Below are 25,582 nucleotides of genomic sequence, written 5' to 3'. Positions count from 1 at the left end.
TAACTTCATAAATGAATCTTCATAAATTTTGATGAGGAAATGGAAGGGGAACTTGTCAGATTTACAGATGATACCAGGCTAAGGGGAATTGCCAACATTTTAGAAGATAGACTCAAGAGAATCTAGACAGACTGGACCATTGGGCCCTATCCAACAAGATGCCGTTCAGTGATGAGAAAGGTTTTGCACTTAGATAGGAAAAACCAAACATACAGGTATAAAGCAGATGGTACCTGGCTCAGCCTTAATGACTGTGAAAGGGATCTTTGTGCCACTTACGTGGAGCACCACTTAGGTAGGAGCTAGTAGAGTATGGCAGCTGCCAAAAAAGGCAATACTATCTTAGACTGCACCAACAGAGGGATAGCATCAAGATTATAAGAAACGATAACACTACTAAAGTCATTCTTGAAACAGTGTATCCAGTTTTGGTTGATATGATACAAAAAGATGCTGAGCTCTAGAAAGAATGCAGAGAAGAGCGATAAAGATGATAAGGTGTTTGGAGGCTAAATTGTATGATGAATGGTTGAGAATTAGATATGTCTAGTCTATTGAAGAGAAAGGTTGCAGTTACATGATAGCTATCTTCTAGTAAGGGGCTGTCACAGAGAAGAGGAGGATATTGTAATCTCCAAACCACCTGATGGCAGGGCAAGAATAACAGATGTAAACCAGTAGTGGGTTCCTACTAGTTTGGACCGGTTCGACCAAACTGGTAGTGGTTTGGCAGCCTGGGTCGCTGGAACCGGCAGCGACCCAGGCCTGCCACGGCCCCGAACTGGTTTTCCAGGCAGCGACATCTTGTTTTTTGGTTCTGCGCATGCACAGAACAATTTTAATCATGCTGTGCATGCGCACATGGTGTGTGCACATGCAGCGCATGCACACATGTGACAGATGCAGTCATACTGGGACTCTCCTGGCTAGAAAAGTGGGGACCAACCATCTGGTGGCAAGGGGGTACCCGCAGACTTAGGATATCAAGGGGCCCCCAACCTCTCCCACACCAACAAACAGAAACACCGCCCATGCCAGAAACTCCCCAAAAGAGGCCACAAGAACAACTAGCAACCACAGCCGACAAAACCCCAGAGGCCGAACTGATTCCAATGGAATATCGGGACCTCGCAGAAGTATTCAGCGAGGCCGAGTGTGATGTTCTGCCTCCCCACAGACAATGCCATCGAAATCATCCCCGGGGCAAAACTGCCCAAGCCCAAACTGTACGTCATGACACCCCGGGAAATGCAAGAGATGCGCAACTATATAGACGAAAACCTAGCAAGGGGGTTCATTGAGCCAGCCAAGCCACGGGTCGCGGCACCAGTCCTCTTCAAAAAAAAAAAATGGCACCATGAGGCTGTGTGTGGACTTTCGAGGGACAAACGGGGTGTGTGTACACAACCTATACCCCCTCCCCCTCATGAAAGATATGCTATCTCATCTGGCCAAGGGAAAAGTCTTCACCAAACTAGATCTCAGAGAAGCATACTACCGAGTACGAATCAGTGTGAAAGATGAATGGAAAACAGCATTCAACTGCCCCCTAGGGAGCTTTCAATTCAAAGTGATGCCTTTTGGACTGCAGGGAGCCCCAGCGGTATTCATGCAGTTAATAAACGAGGTGTTGCACGAGCACCTCTACAAGAGGGTCCTCGTCTACCTAGATGACATCCTTATCTACACGGAGACCATGGACGACCACGTTCTTACTGGAGAAACTTCTGGCAGCCAACCTGTATGTCAAGGTATCAAAGTGCGAATTCCACCATGTACGGTTAGACTACCTGGGTTACCGAGTGTCAAATGAGGGAATAGAGATGGACCCAGCAAAAGTGCAAGCCATCCTAAGCTGGCATCCCCCTCGCACTCATAGACAGCTACAAAGCTTCCTAGGGTTCGTGAACTTCTACAGGCAATTCATTCCCGCCAAACAGATTGCCAAACCCCTGACAGACCTCCTGAAGACAGGAAGGCCAGGAACGAAACCCTGTCCAGGACAACCCCCACCATGGGACCTAACCTGCCAAGAGGCGTTCGAGACACTAAAAGAAATGTTTGCAAAGGAGCCAGTGCTGAAGCATCCTGACCCCAAGCAACCTTTCGTGATCCAGGCAGACGCCAGCGATGTGGCAGTGGGAGCAGTGCTACTCCAAAGAAACAACCAAGGAAGCTTGCATACCTGCGCCTACACCTCCCACAAGCTCACAGACACAGAGAGACGATGGGCCACATGGGAAAAGGAGGCTTTCGCAGTGAGATGGGAACTGCTAACCTGGAGACACCTGTTGGAAGGGAGCCATAAACCATTCAAAGTCTGGAGGCGCTTAGGATGCCACGCAAACTATCACCAAAACAAGTCCAATGGGCTCAATACTTCAACCATTTTGATTTTGTCTTAAAGCACATTCCAGGCAGGAGGAACTTTCTAGCTGACGCCCTCTCCCGCATGCCTCAGTACAAATGTGAACGGGAGCACATAGTGGACGCCATCATTCCTTCTACCCAACCCGCTGCCCAAGTGACCACCAGACGGCAACGCCGTGATGGGCAAGACCAACTTGCAAGTGACCTAATCATGAGGCTCAAAACTGAACTGCTGGCAGACCCCTGGTTCCCAACACATCTTGATAAAGAGAGATGACCTTGCATGGAAGGGGACAAAACTCTATGTCCCAGAATCCCTACGTACCATAGTTCTCCAGAGGAGTCATGATGCCAAACCAGCAGGCCACTTTGGGTTCCTAAAGACTTTACACTTAGCCCGGAGGCAATTCTGGTGGCCTGGAATGAAGAAAGATGTAGACAGTTACGTGAAAAGTTGTGCCATTTGCACCACAATGAAGAGACAACCAGGAAAACCCCCTGGACTACTGCAAACAGTAGCAGAGCCAACGAGGCCGTGGGAGGAGATCGCAATGGACTTTATAGTAGAGTTGCCAAAAAGTGGGGGAAACACAGTGATTTGGACTGCAATAGACCTGTTCTCCAAACAGACACACTTCATACCCTGTAGCGGACTACCCTCAGCTCACAAGCTGGCTAAACTGTTTGTGAAGCATATCTACCAACTGCATGGAGTAACTCGAAGAATTATCTCAGACAGAGGGGTCCAGTTCATGGCTAGGTTCTGGAGGGAGTTTCTGCGGTCCATTGGATCATCTCAGGGTCTTCGTTCAGCTTTTCATCCGGGCACCAATGGGGCAGCAGAGAGATTGAATGCCATGGTAGAGCAGTACCTGAGGTGTTACGTGAACTATCAGCAGTCCAATTGGGAAACCTTTTATCTTTTGCTGAGATCGCGTACAATAATGCTGTCCACAGTAGCACAGGACTCACACCATTCAAAATAATGAGCGGTATGGATTTTGTCCCAATGCCTGAGTATCCAAGGGATTCCCCCTCCTCAGTCAGCTTGGCTGACTGGATGTCGATGCTGAAAGTGACCTGGGAAAATGTCAAAAAGGCACTGGCTCAAGCGGCACAAACCTATAAGAAACAGGCAGACAAACACCAGGCTCCACAACGGCCATTCCGGGTGGGAGAGAAGGTTTACCTCTCCACAAAATATTTGAGATTAAAACTGCCTAACAAGAAACTGGGGCCAAAGTTTATGGGACCATTCCCCATAGTAAAGATCATCAACCCAGTCACAGTGCAATTGAAACTGCCTCGATTGTTGGGGAAGATACACCCAGTATTCCATAGCAGCCTCTTGAAACCCGTGATTGGATCCACTCTGAGACTACTACCCCGGGAGCCCCCGGGCCCTATGGTCATAGGAGGCCAAACCCATTATGAAGTTCAGTATATCCTTGATTCAAGGTGGCACAGGAGACAACTCCAATACTTAATCAAGTGGAAGGGCTACCCCTTAAGAGAGGCATCTTGGGTGAAAAGTAGAAATATCCAGGCCAATCGCCTTATAGCAAAATTCCATGCAGAAAATCCAAGAAAGCCTGGGGGAGGGACACACCCCTAAGTTATACACCTGTATTCAAATTGCTTTGTTTTATACAGGTTGCTTTCAGGAAGTGAGGGGAGCCGGATGTCAATGCCTAAGACGTTTCCATGACTACTATCAACTTGAGAAGGGGGGTGAAATTCCATGCATACTTTTAGCCAGAGTAAAAGTCTCATATTTCTGTACTGGGATGTGAATGTGCATGTCCAGAACCCTGCCATAACATCCTGTTGGAGAATGTGATTGATGACCTCAGCCAGTGGGGAGGGGACACAGGGGTAAAGGTCAGACGCCATTAAGTGTGATTTAGTTTCAGCTACAAGGAAGTCTGTGCTAAGATGTTAGTCCTAATAAACGAATGGGGTTTTTTTTAATTTCATCTTGGGGCTCGTAAATTAATTAGGGCAACTCTTGGAACCTTCACACCATCCCTGATGTAAACCTATCAAGCAGAGATACAACTTAGAAGTAAGGAGACATTTCCTGATAGTGAGAACAATCAATCAATGGAATGGCTTGTCTCTAGAAGCTATGGGTACTCCATCATTGGAGATTTTTAAGAAGAGATTGGACAGCCATTTTCCCGAAAGGTATAGGTTCTCCTGCTTAAACAGAGGATTGGAGTAGAAGTCTTCCACCAACCGTGCTATTCTATATTTTATGTTCTAATAAATTTCAAAGACATTTAAACAGATGTGTAATTAAATGAAGCAAATTTATAATTCTGATTAATGATTTTAATTCAGAATTATTAGATTCTTTGTTCTGATGTTATTCAGAGTTTTATAATTCCCTGGCTTTATTTCATCATCTCATTTACATGGTGCCAATAAATAGAAAGAACCACAGAAATTCTGAAACCCATAAGTGTATTTTCAAAAGATGCATAAATAGCATATCAGTAAAATTCCCTCAATTAAAGAAAAATAGAGTATAACATGCTGGATCTAACTTCCCATATTATTTCCAGTGACAACTACTGACAATTTGGCTTAAAAGATCCAAATAAGACATTTTTAGAACAAAGGTCTTCATCTTGCCTGTTCAAGATAAGGCAATTGTTTAATTGTTCTTTGCAATCATTCAGCCAATATTGGTCCCAGTTCAGCAGGAAATAAAAATGGCAGAAGGTGCATTTTAATGAGAGACAAATGACTGATCCACACTTTGCACAAGAACAGGCCACCATTTTGGGAGAGCAGATATGGATAACATTCTCAGCCTACCCCTAGCCCAATAAGAAGGCAATATTTACCCAGTTTTCTGGTTATAGACCAAACTGTTTTTTATCCTCTTCTGACATAAGCACAGCAATTTAGTTTACCCATTGTACTTCATTCTGTCATACACAAATTTCCCTATTCAGTGATGGGATTGTAGTAATTTAACAATTGGTTCTTCCTAATGAGTGGCTGGGTGGGCATGGCTGGGGGTGGGGGTGGTGATGGGACTGAGTGGGCATGGCCAACATTATGTCAGTCACGTGGGTGGTGCCTGTATGGGCCAGGCGGGGTTGGGAAGGGAATCCAGAGGCCTCCAGTGCAGGAGGGAAGAAAGAAAGATCCAACCTCTGTGCGTGTGTGTGTGTGTGTGTGTGTGTGTGTGTGTGTGTGTGTGTGTGAGAGAGAGAGAGAGAGAGAGAGAGAGAGAGAGAGAGCATACACCACCACCAGCCCTGATATAACTCCAAGATTGGATTGGATCTCTCTCTCTCACTCGCTCACACATACGCACACAGACAGAAAGTTTGGATTGAATCTCTCTCTCTCCCTCCCTCTTCCTCTCTCTTTCCCTCTCTCTTTTCCCCTCCCTCCTTTGCTCCCTCTCCCCCTCCCGTAGAACGTCTGTCAGGCTGAGGGAAAGTTCTTGTGCTATGACATGCTGTGAATGCCTTTCGCTCACCTCTTTGCCAGGCTTTCCTCTTCCCGCTGCTTGTGCTTTATCTTCCCAGTCTAGCTTGATGCAGGTGGAAGTTCACAATTGCCCTTTCTAAGCCCGCTGTTGTAGAAGCTAGGTGCCAGAGAGGACTGTTTTTTTGTCTAGGTTTGTCCAGCTGTCGGGGGTGGTAGTGGAATGGCTTCCTTCCCAGGCTCCTGTCCGTTTCCAGTGTGAAGAACAGGGCAGCAATGGCAGTGGCTTTTTCAGTGCATTCAGCCAGCTGCCATGCTGGGAAGCGGCTGGCAAAGAAGCGACAGCTGGGAGGCTTCTCACAGTTGCACCGAAAAAGAGAGCTTGCCTTCCAGAGTCTGGACCAGCTGCTGCGGGAGGAAGGTAAGCCTGAAGAAAGAGGTGGTTGTGGGGGAGGAAGCGGCTCTAGGGCCAGGGCCTCTGAAGGAGTGGAAACAGGACTGGCAAAGGGAGAGTGGGCAGCGTACCGGAGGAGGCCTCAGGAAGGCCAGAGTTAGGGAATGGCACATTCCCCGACCTGGCCAAGGCAAATGGCAAGCAGGTGAAGATTCCGGGACCTCAGGGAATGGTGAGTATCTGGACCCTGGCCCCCGAACCAAGGCAAAGGGCAAGCGGTGGCATGCTAACTTTTGGTGAGCTGAGCAGAGCGGATGAGGCGCAGAGGAGACTGGCAAGGCAATTAGCTGGGCCGCGTGGTGAAGGGAACATTTATAGGGCTGGGAAGGGTGGGGCAAGCAGGTGGGCAGGGCGAGCGAGTGGTGACCAGGTGGGCGGGGCCAGCTGGAGATCGCTATTGGTTCGGCGAACCAGATCAAATTTCCCCTACTGGTTTACCCGAAACCGGCTTAATACCACCTCTAAACTACACATCTAAATTTGAATCATCTCCAAAAATTGTGAAATGTCAATGGGGAACCTATGGTTCCCATATGACTGGATTCCAACTCCTACCTTCACATGACTACAGATTAAGGATAATGATAGCTAAACACTATATGTAGACCCATAATGCTCTAAAATGAGTTTAGGTTAGTAATGTTCAAATTGCCCTGTATTTATTTGAAACAAATCAAATTAGATTTCAATGGTAACATCACATTCCCTTGCCCTTAAATCTTTTCTAACATGAGAGAAATGTTTCCACCTGAGCTAATAAAACAAGAAAATATTTCTGTTCCATCCAATCCAAATTACAATTATTTGTAATATTGTATTATTTTGGCTCCTTTCACAAAATAATTTCACATTTAAGAAATGAAATGCTAATTTGTAGGAAGGGGGTCTTCAGTCAAAATAAGTTTACAACCATAAAAATGTTTCCTTCAAGCCAAAATTCCTGCCCTGAATCTCCCCAAATTATCACCTTAATAAGATAGTGAGACTTCATTCAGCCAGTATCTACTACCTATTATCTCCTACCCTGTTCCTTGCATTACAACCATTCATTTAGTGACTGTTCGAAGTTACAATGGCATGGAAAAAAGTGACTTATGACCATTTTTCACACTTACGACCCTTGTAGTATCTCCATGATCACATGACCAAATTCAGATGCTTTAACAGTTGCAATGTCCTAGGGCAGTGATGGTGAACCTTTTTTGGCTCATGTGCCACAAGTGGGGGGACCGCAGGGGGGTTGAGTGTGGGCGTGCCGCACCCATAATGCAACGCACGACCACCCCAGTGTGCATGCGCGCAAAAAGCGCAACCACCCCCATTTTTACATCTTTTTTTTTGCCCTCCCCAGGCTCCAGGGGCTTTTTAGGAGCCTGGAGAGGGCGAAAAGAGCCTCCCCCGACCCCCCCAGAGGCCCTCCGGAGGCTTCAGGGACTGTCCAGAGGCTTCCCTGAAGCCTTCGGAGCGCTTAAAACCACCCTCCGAGCAAACCCGAAGTGACTTCCGGGTTGATCGGAGGGTGGTTTTAAGCGCTCCGATGGCATCAGGGAAGCCTCGGACGGTCCCTGAAGCCTTTGGAACGCTTAAAACGACCCTCCGAGCAAACCCAAAGTGACTTCGGGGTTGCTCGGAGGGTGGTTTTAAGCGCTCCGAAGGCATCAGGAAGCCTTGGACGGTCCCTGAAGCCTTCGGAGCGCTTAAAACCACCCTCCGAGCAAACTGGAAGTGACTTCCGGGTTGCTCGGAGGGTCGTTTTAAGCGCTCCGAAGGCATCAGGGAAGCCTCGGACGGTCCCTGAAGCCTTTGGAATGCTTAAAACGACCCTCCGAGCAACCCGGAAGTCATTCCTTGTTTGCTCAGAGGGTCGTTTTAAGCGTTCCAAAGGCTTCAGGGACGGTCCCTGAAGCCTCCGGGGGGGGGGGGCGGGGGAGGCTCTTTTCGCCCTCCCCAGGCTCCTATAAAGCCTCTGGAGCCTGGGGAAGGCGAAAAATAGCTTTTAAAAAAGTGAACTCAGCTGGCCAGCGCGCGCATGCGCACTGGCCAGCTGACAGGGCAGCGCCTCGCATGCCCTGATAAATGGCTCCGTGTGCCACTTGTGGCACGCGTGCCATAGGTTCGCCATCACGGTCCTAGGGTCATGTGAACACCTTTTTCAATCTTTAACTTAATTAATTTAATAACCAATAATTATTAACTTAACAACTGAAGTGATTCACTTAACAACTGTGGTAAGAAAGATCATACAATTGTGCAAAGCTCACCTAATAACTCTTGATTATCAACAGAAATGTTGGGCTCAATTGTGGTTATAAATCGAGGACCACCTGTAGTTATTCATTTATGAACAAACAAGTGCGTGCTTTCTAAATCTGTTCAAAAGTACTAAATAAAGGGAGACTAGTATAGATCCATTTAGAGCTAATTAGCTCTCATCAGCTAGCCATACCCTTACTGGGATTTGAACCATACATAGTCATACCAGGGGTTGTAACACAAATACATACCTATTTCCCTGGCTCAACTGAAAAGGAAGAGAGCCCGTGGCTTAGTGGCTAAGACTCCTGCCTAAGATATATACAGCCCGGGTTCAAATCCCAGTAAGGGTATGGCTAGGTGATGAGAGCTAATTAGCTCGAAATAGATCTATACTAGTCTCCCTTTATTTATTTATCAGTACAAATACAACACAAATATAAAAAGGCAACATTAAAAAATAAAAAATATGGTTTTCTGCCTGCATGGTCTTCTGTGATAAGCCGAAGGACAGAAAGAGGGAGTAGTGACCTTCCTCCCATATTTAGGCATACCAGGGGTTGTAACACAAATACATACCTATTTCCCTGGCTCAACTGATAAGGAGGAGAGCCTGTGGCATAGTGGCTAAGACTCCTGCCTAAGATATAATACAGCCCAGGTTCAAATCCCAGTAAGGGTGTGGCTAGCTGATGAGAGCTAATTAGCTCGAATTAGCTAGGTTTTGTAGAGGTGAGCCTATGGAGCTGACTATGGGTCTGAGTGGGGTTCCTTCTTTGTGTATCTTGGGGAGACCATAGAGCTTAGGGCATCTGGATGATTTTTCTCTGGGAATGAATCTTTGCTGGATCTCTTTGCTGATGGGGGAGGCTTTTATTTTGGATCTAGTGGTTTTTTTCTAAGTAGGTGGTGGGATCCGTGCTTAGGGGTTTGTAAGTGGAGTCTTGGAGTAGGTTGGTTAATTTGGTTTGGTAGTCAGATGTGTTAATAACCACCGTGGCGTTCCCCTTGTCTGCTGGTAGGATTATTATGCTAGTGTCTTCTTTTAGGTTAAGTAGTGCTGTCTGTTCCTCTTTGGGTAAGTTGCGGAGTTGAAACCAGCCTGACCAAAATCAACCCCGATGACGCTAACAGAATCAGACTCGAAATCACCAACATCCTCTGCACCAGCAAGCCCCCCAAAAGCAACTTATCCAAAGAGGAACAGACAGCACTACTTAACCTAAAAGAAGATACTTCCAATTCTATGCGGGAGAAAACCCGAACAACCAAAGATGTACATACAAACACCCGCGAAAACCTCAGAAAACAAATTATATATATAATATATATATTTGTGTCTCCCCTTATTTTTTTATCAGCACAAATACCACACAAATAAATAAAGAGAGAGAGAGAGAGAGAGAGAGAGAGAGAGAGAGAGAGAGAGAGAGAGAGAGATCATATTGTTATTTCCTTACCTGTTGTTGCACTGGATACTGTTGGCCACTGTTGCTCAGGTCCTCCTGATCCAACACGCAAGCCTCCTGTCTCTTCCATATGTACAGCACTAAACAAATCACAAGGTTTAAATTATACAGTTCTCAGAAAAAGAGTTCCTTTTAATATAAATAACCAATTTGTACTCAGTAACTCTGTGAATCAACAGCTGATCACTTTCACCAAAGCTCTCTAGAGCATGTACAGAGCACATTTCCCAACTTGCAAGAATTATTCTCTCACCACCTTTTCTGACTCCTGGGATTCAGATCTTCAAATGGAAAGGTGCTTTGATTTGATAATTTCCCCTCACAAGAGTTAGTTTTGTATGTTACCAGACAAATGCATGCAATAAAAATGGGGAGGGAGTGTGCAATAATTTTCATTTTAGGTGGAGTGGAGCTGAAGGATTTTTCTCAGTGCAGGACCAGCAGTTCCAGAATTTAAAGAATGGCAGATTCAAAGGCTATTACAGATTATCTTCAAAGTGCTTTCAAGGAATTTGGAGCTGGAAGTGCACTAAATGGTGGTTCAATTAAACAGGCTGAAACAATTTCAAACTTCTTAAACTTCATCGGAAAATTAGAGAGGGAGAGACCTAGCCTGCATGCCAGCAGAAATAAAAGCTGTCAGACCACAAAAATAAAAATCTGTAAAACTGGTTTTCATTTATGAAAATACCATGTCTCCAAAGATCTGAAGCATTTCAAATTTCTAGCACAATATATTTCTTGTTATTTTTAAATTATTATTATTATTATTATTTTTATTATGCAATTTCCTTTGTTATATATAAAATTTCCATATCCATAATGGCAGTGTACTGTCTGGGTACAATCTCTTTTAAATACAAATAATAAATCTTATACACACAATAGTTATAACCATTATTCTCAAAGTCTATTCACCATTATCTTCACTTATCCTTATTAAACATTTTCTGTTATTTAATTAAATGCTCTGTTCCTTTTTGTCTATAATTAGTTAATAATATCAAACATTATAAACATCATATAAACATCACATTTGTAACCATTATCCTCTAAGTCTACCATGTTTTCCCCAAAATAGGACAGGGTCTTATTTTCTTTTGACCCCCGAAATAAGGGCTTGGCCTTATTTTCGGGGAGGTCTTATTATTTTTCAGGTGCAGGAGGCAGCAAGCCCACTGGCCCCACCCTCTCCATCTCACTACCTGCTTGCCTGCGGCTGCAATAACCCAGGTTCTCTGTGTGCCCTGGCCTTCACCTGCCCTGCTTGCTAGTCTTGCTGCTAGCTGGCTGCCGAACAGCTGACTGTGCTGCTCTGGCCTCATGGGGGCTCTTTGCTCTCCTGGCAGCACTGCTTCTCTATGAGGCCTCACAGGAGACACAACGTGCAAACAAAATAAAGTGCCGCGAGTCCAGATGTCCTTTCTGTTTGTTCCCCATTCCTCTCTCGCCCCTTCTCCCTCCCTGGGAACTGTGCAGGGGGAGGGGAAGGCTATCCCGTGGAAAGGATGAAGCAACCCCGCTGCCAGAACCCAGAATTTTATGGCAGGAAAGAGAGGGGGGGGGGTTTTCAAAGGACCTGGAGAAAAAGAGCAAAGCTCTTCTGTTTGTCATCCAAAGCGGATGCTGAGGCCAATCCTGCAGGAAGGAATCTGCTCCTCCACGCAAAACGTCACAGTGAAAGGAAGGAAGGGAGAGAGAGTGAAAGATCAAACCTCTGTGTGTGTGTGTGTGTGAGAGAGAGAGAGTACACTGCCGCCAGCCCTGGTATATGGTAATTCTCCGAGGTTGGATTGGACTTCTCTCTCTCTCTCTCTTACACCCACACACAAACACACATATCTCACATAACCCCACTCCCTCCAAGGCAGCCACCTCCCTTCACTAACTTGCTTTCCAGCCCCGTTCTCTGCTGCACGTGCAGGACAAGAAAAGTAGTCTGTGCGACTATGGTAAAAATACTTTCTTTTCCTCTACAGAAAATACTTTCCAACTTCTTGCAAAAAAAAGAAAGAGCTTGTGAAGTTGGAAGTAGTCCCATAAACCACTTTTCTTGCCCTGCACATGCAAGTGAAGAATGAAGCAAGCATCTTTCTTGTATCTTGATATTTCTTGATATTTTTACACAAATACAAAAGATTACACATAAAGAGAAAAATAAAGAATAAAGAGAAATAAAGAACAGCCTCTTTCACAAGGCTGTTGCTTGTACATTTTACAATCTATTGGTCATCTTCTATGCTCTTTGTTGTGCTTATGAAATGGCACTGTTTTTTAAACACTTTGTTTTATAAAATTTGCTACAAGCTATTCATCTGAAATGTACAGGATTAATCCATGCAGAATGGTATTTTGTAGCTACTTTTGTTTTAAAACTCAGGGGGGAAAACACTGTTGTTGACTTAAGAAGCAATCTTGTAGCACCTCCATCTGATTTTTTGCCACTAACAGGACTAACAGGACTCCCCTACAGCATTCTTGACTTCAGTGTTAACCAGCTGGAAGCACATAAATTCAGATTTCTTAATTCTGAATTAGGTGGCCTCAAATTAAAATATGTTTCCAAACTATTATATTTCACATTTGTACTGAATCTGATGATTGGTACACACTTCTAATTTTCCAAACTTTTCCAGAGAACCACAGATAGAAGAACTATCTAGAGAATTATTTCATTTAAAGCAACACAATAGCCCAAAATATTGTTATTGTACATACCCTTGTATTCCAGCTCGTAAAGATGCAGAATAACGCCAATCAGGATTGGTTGGTTTTGGCTGCAAAGTGAAAAGAACACACATATCAGTGTTAATTTTTCCTCAACATGCTTTAAAGGCCATGTACAGCACACTTCAAATTGATCACTTGTTTCAATTTTTCTTTGCCAAAAGATCAAACAAATGTACTTACTTAGTTGAATGCAGTAAAATCTGCAATCCCCTCATCCCCAATTCATTTAACAGAGAAAAACAGATGTTTTTAAAAATGCTTTTAGATTTAATTGGTTAAAAAAAGATGGAAAAGGGGGGGAAAAGCAACTTTTCTAATTTTTAAAATTCTTTATACAATACAATACAATAGCAGAGTTGGAGGGGACCTTGGAGGTCTTCTAGTCCAACCCCCTGCCTTGGCAGGAAACACTATACCGTTTCAGACAAATGGCTATCCAACATCTTCTTAAAGACTTCCAGTGTTGGGGCATTCACAACTTCTGGAGGCAAGCTGTTCCACTGATTAATTGTTCTAACTGTCAGGAAGTTTCTCCTCAGTTCTAAGTTGTTTCTCTCCTTGATTAGTTTCCACCCATTGCTTCTTGTTCTACCCTCAGGTGCCTTGGAAAATAGTTTGACTCCCTCTTCTTTGTGGCAACCCCTGAGATATTGGAACACTGCTATCATGTCTTCCCCTAGTCCTTCTTTCTTTAATTAATTAAACTATTTCTTTCCATTCTGAAGTGGTTTTCGAAGTACATAAAAAGAGTTACTGTAACAACATTTGAAAATGGACAGAATATTTAAAAGCGGGAATAACTTTAAAAAGGACAATCAGCATTTTGTCCTGTGATGGCGAACCTATGGCACCATATTTGCTGGCACACGAGCCATCAGCTCCAGCGCGCATGAATGGGCTGGCCAGCTGATTTTCAGCTTTCTGGAGGGCCGGGGGATGACATTTTCGATGCATTTCTGAACTTCCAGTTGGCCCATTGGGGCCATTTTACACCCTCCCCAGGCTCTGGGGAGGCCGAAAAAGGCCTCCCTCAGCTCCCAGAGGAAAAAGCAAGCTCAGCTTGGAGGCAAGCACTGTGGCTCGCATGGAGGGAGCATGGGGGAGTTTGTGCAGGCATGCACATGTGTGGGCAAGCTTTGCATTTTGGGCGCCAGCACGCACGCATGCTATTGCGAATGTGCCCTTGCATTTTTGGCACCCAACAATAAAAAGGTTCGCCATAACTGATCTAGCCAATTTAGCTGATCTTAGGGAAAAAAACAAGGTCAGACATGATTAGCATTTGGATAGCGATGACCAGCAGATTCCAAAATTGCACACTAAATGGACAAAAGGAAAAAGAAAACCCCAGGCAAAAAACATTTCCTTACTATTGCCAGAAATATTCTGCATGAAACTCAGTTTAGCTCTGGAGCTCAGGTCCCCCAAAGCGTGCCTTCAAGTTTTTATTTCTATGTGTTATGATTTTGTTTTCAGAAAGGAAGTTGCTAAGAGATCCAGGCAGATCTTTTAAAGTGGTAGGTTTTACTCATCAAGAACCTACATCAGATATACCATTTTATTTTGTTTGTTTGTTTCTTTGTTTAAGAAAATAATAAGAATTATACTCAAAGTATAATTTCTTTTTCTTTTTAAATCAGGGTCCTGTTTTGCAATTTGATCATAGGTACAGGTAATTCTCAATTTACCACAGTGATTGTTACATGACTGATCTGATATTATGACCTTGTTTGTGGCAGACATTAAGCAAATCAAACTTGTCAATTTTGCTGAAAATTAGAAGTAAATGCCACTTCTCAACAAAACACTTGTAAAACATGGTCATGTGACATGGAATGCCACAAACATTCAGAATACCATGGGCCCAAAAGTCAGTCACGTGACCATGGGGGCTGTGACCATCGTAATACTGAATCTGCGTTGTATGTAGACCCAAGGTAGGTCTGTCATAACTTTGAAAAGTTGCTAAGTAAACAGTTGTAAGTCAAGGAGTACCTGTAAGGTCTAGGATAAAGAGGAATAAAGACATAGAGTAAGAATTTAAAAATTTCTTAGAATTTTTTAGAAATTTAAAACATGCATAATCATCTGTAATGTCACTTCCTTTTCTTTTTCCTGTTGCAACATCATCTGTATTGATCTTTTCCTTCAGATAGTAAACACTGCCACTATAAAGAATCCAAGACTCTTTCCCAAACAAAGTTAACAGTTCTCTTTCCAAGTTCACTGCAATCTTTCAACTCCAAGCTTTTCACTCCACTCCAGCTACTGATAGTACCCAGTGGAGCACCTGTATAAACAATCCGTGCTCATCCCACCATCATTTTCAATAAACAAGCTCAGAGTCCTTGAAATGTCTTACTTTGCACAAAATTATCGAATGCTCAAACAAACAAAAGAAAAAAACAATATTTCCAAGCCTCCAAGCCTCTAAGTGGCAGTGTTACTTCTTTTCATCTGCTTTCACTTCCCTCTTTATATTTCAGGAAGGAAAGAAAAAAAATCTTTAAGAAGAAAATACTGTAAGGCATTGAAAAAAACAAGTCTTACAAAAAATAAAAATAAAATCAATCCAGTTTAAAAAAAATAAAAAGCATTTGTAGAAATTCCAGCAGTAAAAGGATTACAGAAAAATAACACACTAAGTTTGAGTCAGGTTTAATCTCACTGCTTGACCTCTTCTGTCTTCAATTTTAACTTTACTTTTAATCTTTTGGGGTGTTCTCTCATCTAATAATAAAAATTATCTCACCAATTCGACACACTTTCCCTCCAGCTTGCCTTCCATTTCTGGAGCTGTCCCAACTTTGAGCAGCTTCAAAGGCTGCTTCTCTGTTGCCGGAAAAAGGGCTTCTCCTGGATCTACCAAGGAGGTTGCAATGTCCCTGGGATCAGCAGAATGTGACCTTCTCTATCACCATCTCTACGGTACGGTTTAGGTCCAAAAGGACCATCCAGTGAAAGAGCGATCTTGGAGCTTCAAGATCGCACATTGTACCATCGCGACGTCAGCTCCGCCTCCTGGAACACAGGATTCAAGGTGGGGTCTGACTAATGCAAAATAGAATAGAATTATCACTTCCCACAATTTGGAAATGAGCCTTTAATTGAGACAAGCTTTTTAGTAGGGATGTTATATTGCTAACTCTCATTTAGTTACAATTCCAAGATCCCCTTCAAACATATTATTAATCCTATACAGATAGTCCTCAATTTATGATCACAATGGGAACTGGAATCTTGGTCATTGAACAAAGCAGTCGTTAAGACTCCCACATGACTGCTTTACTCAGCAATCCCAGTGCCTCTGGTTCTAGTCATTAAGTAATCTCCTAGGTCATTAAGCAGATAGAGTGAAAGGGCTGCCTGTTGTGTTCAGTTCCCCTCTGTGTGGATGCAGTGGGGTTGCAGGAATGGAACTCAGATCTTTGGATTCTCCACCCCTTTAGAGAAATTTGGCTTCCCTCTGGGTGCAGAAGACAACTGTTTTGAGAGGATCCAGGAACAGAGCTTGGATCTTCAGGATCTATTTCTTTATTCTACCAGAGGAATTTGGCTCCCCTGTGTGCACCAAAGAGAACTGCTCTGGTGGGCTACAGAAAAGCAAAAACCTTTAGGATCTGAGCTCCTTTTCTCCACATTGCCAGAGGAGTTCACTGTGGTCAGTAAGCAGCTGCTTTACCTAGCCAACAGAGAGAAGAGGGAGTTCTCTTGGCAGGCAGCAGCAGCAGCTTGAAACTTTCTCTGATGGCTTCCCCACTGGCACTCTTTGTGGAGGCCAAGAGAAAAGATTGCAAATAGCAATCAAGTAATCATAGGGTGCTTGGCAACAGGTTGCAAGTGCCAAACAGTTTGCCAAACATCCAGATTACAATAATGTAAGCATAGGATAGATGGCATCACATTTAATAAATGCTAGAAGTGCTTTACAAGCTGCAAAGCACCCCTTCCAAGGCCATACTTGTGAATTTGGTTTCTTTTTCCCAAGAATTGACCATATATTTATAGAAATTTTCATTCTGCAGCCTATCCGGATTTTTTATAATTTGTTTCTCTCGTCCAGAATATTAGCTATCCTGCTAATATTCTGCCATTGGCTGCTCTGACCAGTGTTTAATCAGACACACACACACACAAAGTTAGCAGTAGGTTCCTCACAATTTTCAAAGAGAGAAATTATTCTAGCCCCAGAATTTTTGGGAATTGGGCAGCCTATAAATTTGATGAATAAAATATATCTAGAGTGCTACTCTGCCAGTCTTGAAATAATTATTTCCTCAATTTATGACCAAAATGGAGCTCAAAATTTCTGTCACTACGGGAAACATTTGTTAAGTGAATTTTGCCTCATTTTATGACTTTTCTTGTCACAGTTATTAAGTGAATTACTGCAGTTATTAAGTTAATAACACGGTTGTTAACTGAATGTGGCTTCACCATTGACTTTGCTTGCCAGAAAGTCACAAACGCCAAGGCACTGCAACTATCATAAATATGATTCAGTTGCCAAACATCTGAATTTTGATAACATCCCCAACAGAAATATTTCTGGCTTTAAATCAATTTGCTGTTTTATCATATTTTCCAGCCATGTATGTCTTTTTGTACAATATTTTTTTGCTTCTGCACATGTCCACCACAAATGATAAGACCCAGGTATCTGGTGACACTTCCAACACTTAGCTGATTTATCTGTAAACATCTTTGCAACCTCGGTACAAAGTGCCATCTATAAAACATCTTGTGCAAATTTTCTTTATATGCAGTTAACATCGTTAATTTGTAATTCCTGTCCCACAATAGAATTTGTCTAATTCTATTGTATGTCCATTTTTTTTTTGCCCATGCTATCATTGTCTCCTTCACTTGTTCGTCTTCCAGTTTTATGCCCAATAGGTACTGTATCTGTACAATTTATTTATCAATCTTTCTTGTGTTCCTTGTGTATTGTATCTTGCGTATTGTGTATTGTATCTAATTTTGTTAATTCTTTATAGAAACCATATAATTTAGCATCTTTCTCATATCTAAAATGTATCTGCATTTGTGAATACCATACTAACAGAAATATATTTCTTTTTTTTCTTTTTTCTTTTTTTATTGTCCAAATTGTATTGATTTTAGAGGTTTTACAGGGAAAAAGGGTTAAAAGGTTATAGAACATTTTGACAGCTACATCGTGCGGGGGGGCAGAAGCCCCCCAAGGTCTCACAACTTTTACAAAAAAATAGAAAATTATCAACATTTACATAGGTATTAGCAGTTTTGAGTTTAACACAAAATCATCAATATGTTTCAATCATTTTGTTTTATATCACTTCCATAAAGGTACATTGTAACAACATTTGCAATAATATTTCGAATCAGTTTTGTGATCTGAGTCTTCTAGTTGTCGCATCCTCCCCCCCCCCCATCCACTGGCAGAGCCTCAGCCCCTCCCTCCTTTGTTTCTTGTGTAACATCTCCCATTTCACCTAAGAGAGCACTGTGTTTTTTAGTGAAAGCCTCTGCTTCCACAACTTTGTTGATTCTAATTCTACTGCCCTCCCAGAAAATCAACATGCCTTCTGGTAACAGCCACCTAAACCAGACCCCATTATTGTATAATTTCTTTTGCTAAGAAGGAATATTTCCTTCTCTTATCTCTTACTTTCTTTGGGATCTGTTTAAGAATGGTTATTTCTTTATCCCTATATTTTAATGGTCCTCCCCTTTGAGCTCCTAGAACCTCATCTCTTGTAGTTTTTCTAAGAAATTTAACATGAACTTCCCTTGGAACATTGTGTGTTCTTGCATAGGTTGAATTAATCCTATAGATCAGGTCAATATCCCACCAAACCTGTTGTTTATCTCTATTAATATATTCTGCTAATATTGTGGTCATAATCTCCTTAAGATCTTCATTCTCAACTTCTGGCAAGTTTTGGAACCTAAGGAAAAAAGACATCCATTCAAATTCCATTTTTATCACATGATTCTCAAATTCTACATTCCCCCTTTGGATTATCTTCAGCTCATCTCTCATCCCAACTGCACCCTCCTCCAATACACCTATCCTCTGTTCATTCCATATGGTTTGTTGTTTCGTCTCTCTGAGCTGTTCATTTAAGTCCTGCAGTTGTTTTTTCATTTCGTCCTGTCCCTTTAAGATGGATTGAAGCATCTGATGAATGGACAAATCCTTTGCACTCTCATCAGGGGCTTTAGGTTGTAAAAAAGATCCCAGTTGTGACTGGTGAGCAATAGGGCTGGATGTAGAAGATGTCGGGGCCGATGAGGCCTTACCAGGCAGTAACTTCTTTGAACCCATCATGAAGCTCAGAGATAGTTATTGTTCTATACAAAGAAATGGTGTCTGTGGGAAAGCACAGCCGGTAGGGATCACCAGGGAAGCAAGTCCAAAGGAGAATAAATCGTCTAATCCAAAACTAGAGCAGATAGGTGGATCAAAATATTCCAAATCCAGGGGAAAAACTTATTTGAAGAGGCTCCTGGAGGTCTCTGGGGTGGAAATTAGTTCAAAGCCATAAAGTTTTCCAAGGGAGGAGTCTCATTCATAAAGACAAGAAAGAAGGAGGAAGTTAGCCATATTGGCTCAGCCAGTACAGTTGGTCAGGAAACAACAAGATCAAAGTTCCCATGCATAGTTTAGAGAAGAATCAGTTCAACCATCCTTTCTCTCGCAGTTGTGGTCAAAAAAGAAAAAAAAATTTCCCCATTATTTAAGGGAAGTGAAAGTAGATTTTAAACTTTCTCTCTCTCCCATACAAGGGAGAGATTTTCCAAGTGCCGCTTTTCCAAGGGGGGTGGAAATTCCCCCCCCTCCAATCTTAACTCCTCCAAAGGTTGAAACAGAGTCCCCCCCAAAAAATTGCAGAACAGTCAATAGAGTAAAGACAGTAAAAGACCTGGGGAGACCCCTCACCTCACCGCACTTCAGCTGTTTCATTCAGATTGATCATTTCCTTCCAGGCTGCGTTCCGCGAAGCGCACGGTGGCATTCCGCGTGCTCCCTACGGCTCCTGGGGCAAAGCTGGAGACCCCCCCCCACAGCCGCCGCAATTCCAGGGGATCCCAACAAGCCGCCCCTACAGCAGGACGCCCCTCCAAGGCACCCTGTGCTCCCCCTAGACTTCAGGGGAGCCCACCAAAACAGCGAGAAGGCGGACGTACGCGACCGTCGCCTTCGGCTGCTGGAAGTCATCTCCAACAGAAATATATTTCTTATATAATGTCTTTGAAAGTAACCATGTCATGTCCTCCCAGAGTCAATAATCTTGTATGCCTAAATACAATCCATTCTTTCATCCATGTTAATACTGTGGCCTGGTAATATAATTCCCAATTTGGTAATCCAAAACCTCCTCTACTTCTTGAATCCTGCAACATTTTAAAGTTAATTCTTATTTTTTTTCCTTGCCAAATATATTTTAATATTATTTTGTTAAGTTCCTCAAAGTATTTTTTTCAATTTTATCGGAATTGCTTGAAATAAATACAATAATCTGGGCAATATGTTCATTTTGATTGTAGCTATTCTTCCTATCAACGATAATTGCAGAATTTCCCATTTTTCCAGATTTGTTTTAATTTGTTGCAACAATTGATCTTCCTTAATCGTTACACATCTTGCTGTCAGCTGAATCCCTAAGTATTTTACTTTCCTTGTGATCTGAATATCTATTCTCTTCATTAACTCTTTTTTTGCTTATCTGTAAAGTAATTTTCACTCTTAGTTTTCTCTTTATTTATTTTCAGATCTGCCACTTCTCCACAGTCTTATATTTTTTTATTAATTTAGCCCCTGTTTCTTGTGGATCTTCCAAGATTAAAACATCTGCAAATGCCTGTAATTTATACTTTTCCTTTTTTATTTCCATGCCCTTTATCTCTATATCTTGTCTGATATTTCTATTTAATAATTCCAATGCCGATACAAATAATAGAGGTGACAACATGCATCCTTGTCTGGTACCTTTCTTAAGGCTAGCTTTCTCAATCATATCTCCATTTACCATCAGTAAACTTTGCAGTTTATTTGTAATATATTGCCTTAATCATGTTCATAAATCTCTCTCCAAAGTCCATATCTTTTAGTTGTGCTAGCATAAATTGCCAATTGTCAAATGCTTTCTGTGCATCTAAGAAGATCAGTGCCATTTGCTTCTCTAGGTGCACTTCATAATAGTCCAATTTAAAATTATTCTGATATTGTATTTAATTTGTCTCTTAGGTAAAATACCATTTTGATCTGGATGTATAAATTGATTTAGAAATCTTTTTAGCCTTTCTACAATTATTGAAGCAAATATTTTATAGTCAGCATTCAAGATATTGGTCTATAGTTTTTAATCCATTATAAATCAGCATCTTCTTTCAGTATGAGAGTAACATATGCTTCCATCCATGAATTTGGTACCTTCACTTCTAACAAAAGTTAATTGAATACTTCCAACACTGGGGTACTTAAAGTACCTTGTAAGTCTTTATATAATTCTGCTGGTAGTCCATCTGGACCTGATGTTTTTCCATTTTTTTGCCTCTTGATTGCTTCTGTTAATTCCATCATTGATATATGTTCATCTAGTATTGCTTTCACTGTTTCAGATATTTTAGGTAGTTCTGTTTTTTCTAAATTTTGTTTTATTTTATCTTCTGAGATGAACTCTCGATTATATAGTTTCCCATAGTAGTTTTGAATCACTTTCTTTTTAATATCATTTTGATTGTTAAGAGTTCCTTCATCATCCACTAGTTCAGTGGTGGGTTTCAATTTTTTTTAGAACCTATTCAGTAAGTGTGGCCTATTTTGTGGGGGTGGCTCGGTGGTCATGTGACAGGGTGAGTCTGGCCAACTTGGAAAATGTGGTGAAACTCACTTAACAATGATCTTGCTTAGTAACCAAAATTTTGGGCTCAACTGTCATAAGTTCTCTTTTACTTACTTACTTTCTTTCTTTCTTTCTTCTTTCTTTCTCTCTCTCTCTCTCTCTCTTTTTCCTTCATTCCTTTTGTCTCTCTTTCTCTCTCTGTGTCTGTCTGTCTCTCTCTCTCTCTCTCTGTGGCTCTTTGTCTCTCCCTCCCTCCTTCTGTGTCTCTCTCTGTCATTCTTTTTCTGTGTCTGTCTGTCTCTCTCTCCTCCCTCCCTCTGTGTGTGTATGTGTTTGTCTGTCTCTCACTTCCCCCCTCTCTCTGTGCCTCTCTCTGTTTGTCTTCTGTCTCTCACTCACACACTCACACACAGAAACACACACACACACATACACACACATACTGTGATCACCTTGTTGAGTGTTCCAATCACATTTGAAACATTCAACAACTAGCCTGTATTTATGGTTTTTTGCAGAATTCTGTAGTCCTAGGACCAAAATATATGGTTCAAAGTACTTGACAGTGGTGTTTTTCCCTGGAGGGCTCCGTAGAACATCCCAAGACCAATGCCACCACATCTGACCTCTCAACAGGTCCTCTTCAGAAGGACGAGACCCCACTGGCCCCCCTCACGTTCCTTGTCTTGCGGCCGCAGTCCCACACTGTGGAAAAGATAGGCGCGTGCATGCCCCACACAATTACAGGCCTGGAGAGTGAAGCCTCTGCACAAGCCCGGGCGAGTGAGAACAAGTTATAAAGGCTCCGGGATGAGGGATGGAATCTTCTCCGCGGGACAGTAATGCTCCGTCTGCCAGAGGCAGCAGGACCAAAGGCCCTCTCCCAACTGGCCCTTCCTCCCTCTGAGGGCGAGGGACCCAGCTACCCAACTGCCTCTGGCTTCCCTCCGAGAGTCTCCGCTCTCCAGGGCTGTAATTGTGCAGGCTGTGTGCGCGCGCCTATGTTTTCCATTGGGGATTGCGGATGGGCTCCGGAGTCGCTCCACACCTTGGAAAACATAGGCGTATGCGCACAGCCTGCACAATTACAGCCCTGGAGAATGGAGACTCTTGGAGGGAAGCCAAAGGAAGCAGGGCAGCTGGGACAAGGCAGCGCGACCTGTGTGGCATGTACAAACAGCAAAAGAAGGAACAGGAGAGGAGCTCAGCTGTTTGAAAAGCCCTGCACGGAACTCCTCTCTTTTGCTGTTTGTACATGCCGCACAGGTCGCGCTGCCTTGTCTTTCACAGCCGCCTCCTTTCCAATTGGGGTGGGGATCCATGGAGAGGGATGGAAAAGATCGATTTCTTCCCCTCCTCAATTGGAAACAAGGTGGCGGTGAAAGACAAGGAAGCACGACCCACACAGCTTGTTCAAACAGCAGAAGAAGGAACAGGAGGGGAGGATTCATTGGACAAGCCCACGGACCTGCGCTGCTCTCTCCTCTGAAAGCCGCCTCATTTCCAATGAAGGGGGTGGGGAATCCATGCAATTTCCTACCTCTGCGATTCCCCACCCTCCCTATGTGCGGCTGCCAGCTTCTGCTGGTGGGAGAGGGGGGGCCAGGCCAGGGGAGGGTCCATTCCAGTACCGGGATCCCGGAAGCCCCAGTACGGGAAGGCATACTAAATTCTTTCAACCGGTACGTGCATACCGGACAGGACTGCCTGAAACCCACCTCTGCACTACTTAGTGAATCAATTTCTTTTCGCTGAAAAAAGGTAGCATCTAGGCACCCGAATCTCCAGCATTTTGGTTGAACATTTGGGTACATGCATGATAATTTTTTAGGATCTAAATACCATCTGTAAAACATTTTATAAAAGTTCTCCCTTAAATTCTGTTACTGTGTAAATTTAACATTCTGAACCCATATTTTTTCCCACCTATGCAACATAACCGATTCATCAAAATTCTGAGCCCATTTAATCATACAATCCTTAACCAATTCACTTTCTGAGTCTCTTTCTAACAATACATTATACATTCTTTTAACCTGTTTCGGGCCAGTCTCTTTTATCTGCTTAATCAGTTCCACTTCTTTATCCATAAAGCCGACCCTACGATCTTCTTTCCATCTCTTCTGTAACTGTATATAATGTAACCAATTTAAAGTAATTCCTTCTTCCAACAGTTGTTCCAAAGTTTTCAACTGCCATTCGTCCCCATCAGCAATAAGCACATCTTTATATAAACACCCCCCGAGTGACTTAGTATTCGTAATCCACATGGTGTCTGCAAGATCCAACCAAAGCGGTATTTTGTAATCCCAATTAGGCCGGTGATTCTTCTATATTCTCATCAAGGCACTTCGGAGAACATGATTGTTAAACACTTTATCCACCCTATCTTCATAAAGAAGATATGCATGCCATCCCAGAACAAGGTCATGACCTTCTATATTCAACAGTTCCGTTTTTGTTTTCCCAAACCAATCTGCTACATGTGTCAATACCACAGCTTCATAATACAATCGGAGGTTTGGGAGTCTGAGGCCACCTCTTTCACGAGTATCTTGCATAATCTTCATCTTTACTCTCGGTTTTTTATTTATTTATTTATTTATTTAATTTGACTTCTTAGTCGCCCCCTCTCCCCCCAGGGACTCGGGGCGACGTACAATAGCAACAATCACAACAATATAATATGGAGGAGGTAGAAAATGAATAAATAAATTACAGTACTTTAAGACAATTAAAACCCCAATGACAGTTAAAATGTAAAAATTAAAATTAACAATTAGAAATGCCCAAGAGGTGGAGAAGCTCTAAATTTAAGCCAGGCCGGCTAGTCGGAACAGGTGGGTCCAAACAAATTTATTTAATGTTGCTTGCCATTCTGACAAAATTTTATCTGATTTAAGCACCGGTATCATCTGAAATAAAAAAATGAATCTAGGTAGAATGTTCATTTTAATTGCTGAAATCCTTCCAAGCAAAGATAGTTGTAGCTTTTTCCATACTTGAAGGTCTTTCTGTATCTTTTGCCACAACACTTCATAATTATTTAAGAAAAGTTTTGTATTTCATTCTGCAATTTGTATTCCTAAATATTTGACCTTGGAAACTATTTCGAAGCCTGCCAAACTTACAAGTCTCTTTCTTTGAGTCTCTGTCATGTTTTTAACCATCATTTTCGTTTTATTTTGATTTAGTCTAAACCCAGACACCATGCCAAATTCTGCTATGATGTTTTTCATCTGGATTATTGAATTCAGAGGATGTGAAAGGGTAACAACCAGATCATCGGCAAATGCTCTAGTTCTGTATTCCTTTTGCCTAATAGCTATGCCACTTAAGGAGTTTGAGTCCCGAATTGTATTCAACAAGACTTCCAAGGTTAAAATAAATAACAATGGAGATAATGGACAACCTTGTCTTGTACCTTTTTGTATCTCGAAGGTTGTTGACAGATTTCCATTAATAATGAGTTGCGCATTTTGTTGCTGATAAATTGCTCCAATCGCCTGCCGAAATCGTGGTCCCACATCCATATTTTCCAAAGTCTTGGTTAGAAAGTTCCAATTCACTCGATCGAAGGCCTTCTCCGCATCCAAGAAAACCAGCACTGCTGAGATCTGCTTATTCTTATCAAGATAATCAATTAAGTCTATGAGTTGCCTTACATTCTCCTTCATGTGTCTGCCTTCAATAAATCCTGCTTGATCATGATGAATAACCTCTTGGATAACTGGCATCAATCTGTTGGCTAGTACTTTAGCAAATATTTTATAATCTGTGTTCAGAAGAGATATCGGTCTGTAATCCTCTGGTTTCTTAGGGCCATCTTTGTCTTTGGGTATCAATGATATAAAAGCCGCTTTCCATGAGAAAGGTATTTTACCTCCTTTCTGTATGTTGCAAAACAGTTCTGTAAGATATTCAATCATTTCCAATTGTAAAGTTTTATAGTACATTGCAGTCAAACCATCAGTCCCTGGAGCCTTGGCTAGTTTAAGTTGGTTTATAGCTAAAATAATCTCATCAGC

At 42.4% G+C, this 25,582-nt stretch overlaps 1 protein-coding gene across 6 annotated transcripts in view; it reads right to left on the bottom strand.

Moving 5' to 3' along the window:
- The window catches only part of LOC309390752 (protocadherin alpha-5-like), a 243,203-nt gene that overhangs the window by 11,918 nt on the left and 205,703 nt on the right, over positions 1–25,582 (bottom strand). For all 6 annotated transcript variants that reach the window (XM_081950450.1, XM_081950451.1, XM_081950452.1 and 3 more), the window contains exons 2-3: positions 12,712–12,770; positions 9,985–10,073 (exon numbers count right to left, since the gene is read on the bottom strand). In XM_081950450.1, the coding sequence (XP_081806576.1) occupies positions 9,985–10,073; positions 12,712–12,770 (148 nt within the window). The remainder of the gene's footprint in view (positions 1–9,984; positions 10,074–12,711; positions 12,771–25,582) is intronic.

This window comes from Natrix helvetica (genome assembly GCF_964273705.1).
Source record: "Natrix helvetica genome assembly, chromosome: 4".
Taxonomy (NCBI): Eukaryota; Metazoa; Chordata; class Lepidosauria; order Squamata; family Natricidae; genus Natrix; species Natrix helvetica.
The sequence above is the reverse complement of the archived record's forward strand: the minus strand, read 5'-3'. Positions and strand labels throughout refer to the sequence as shown.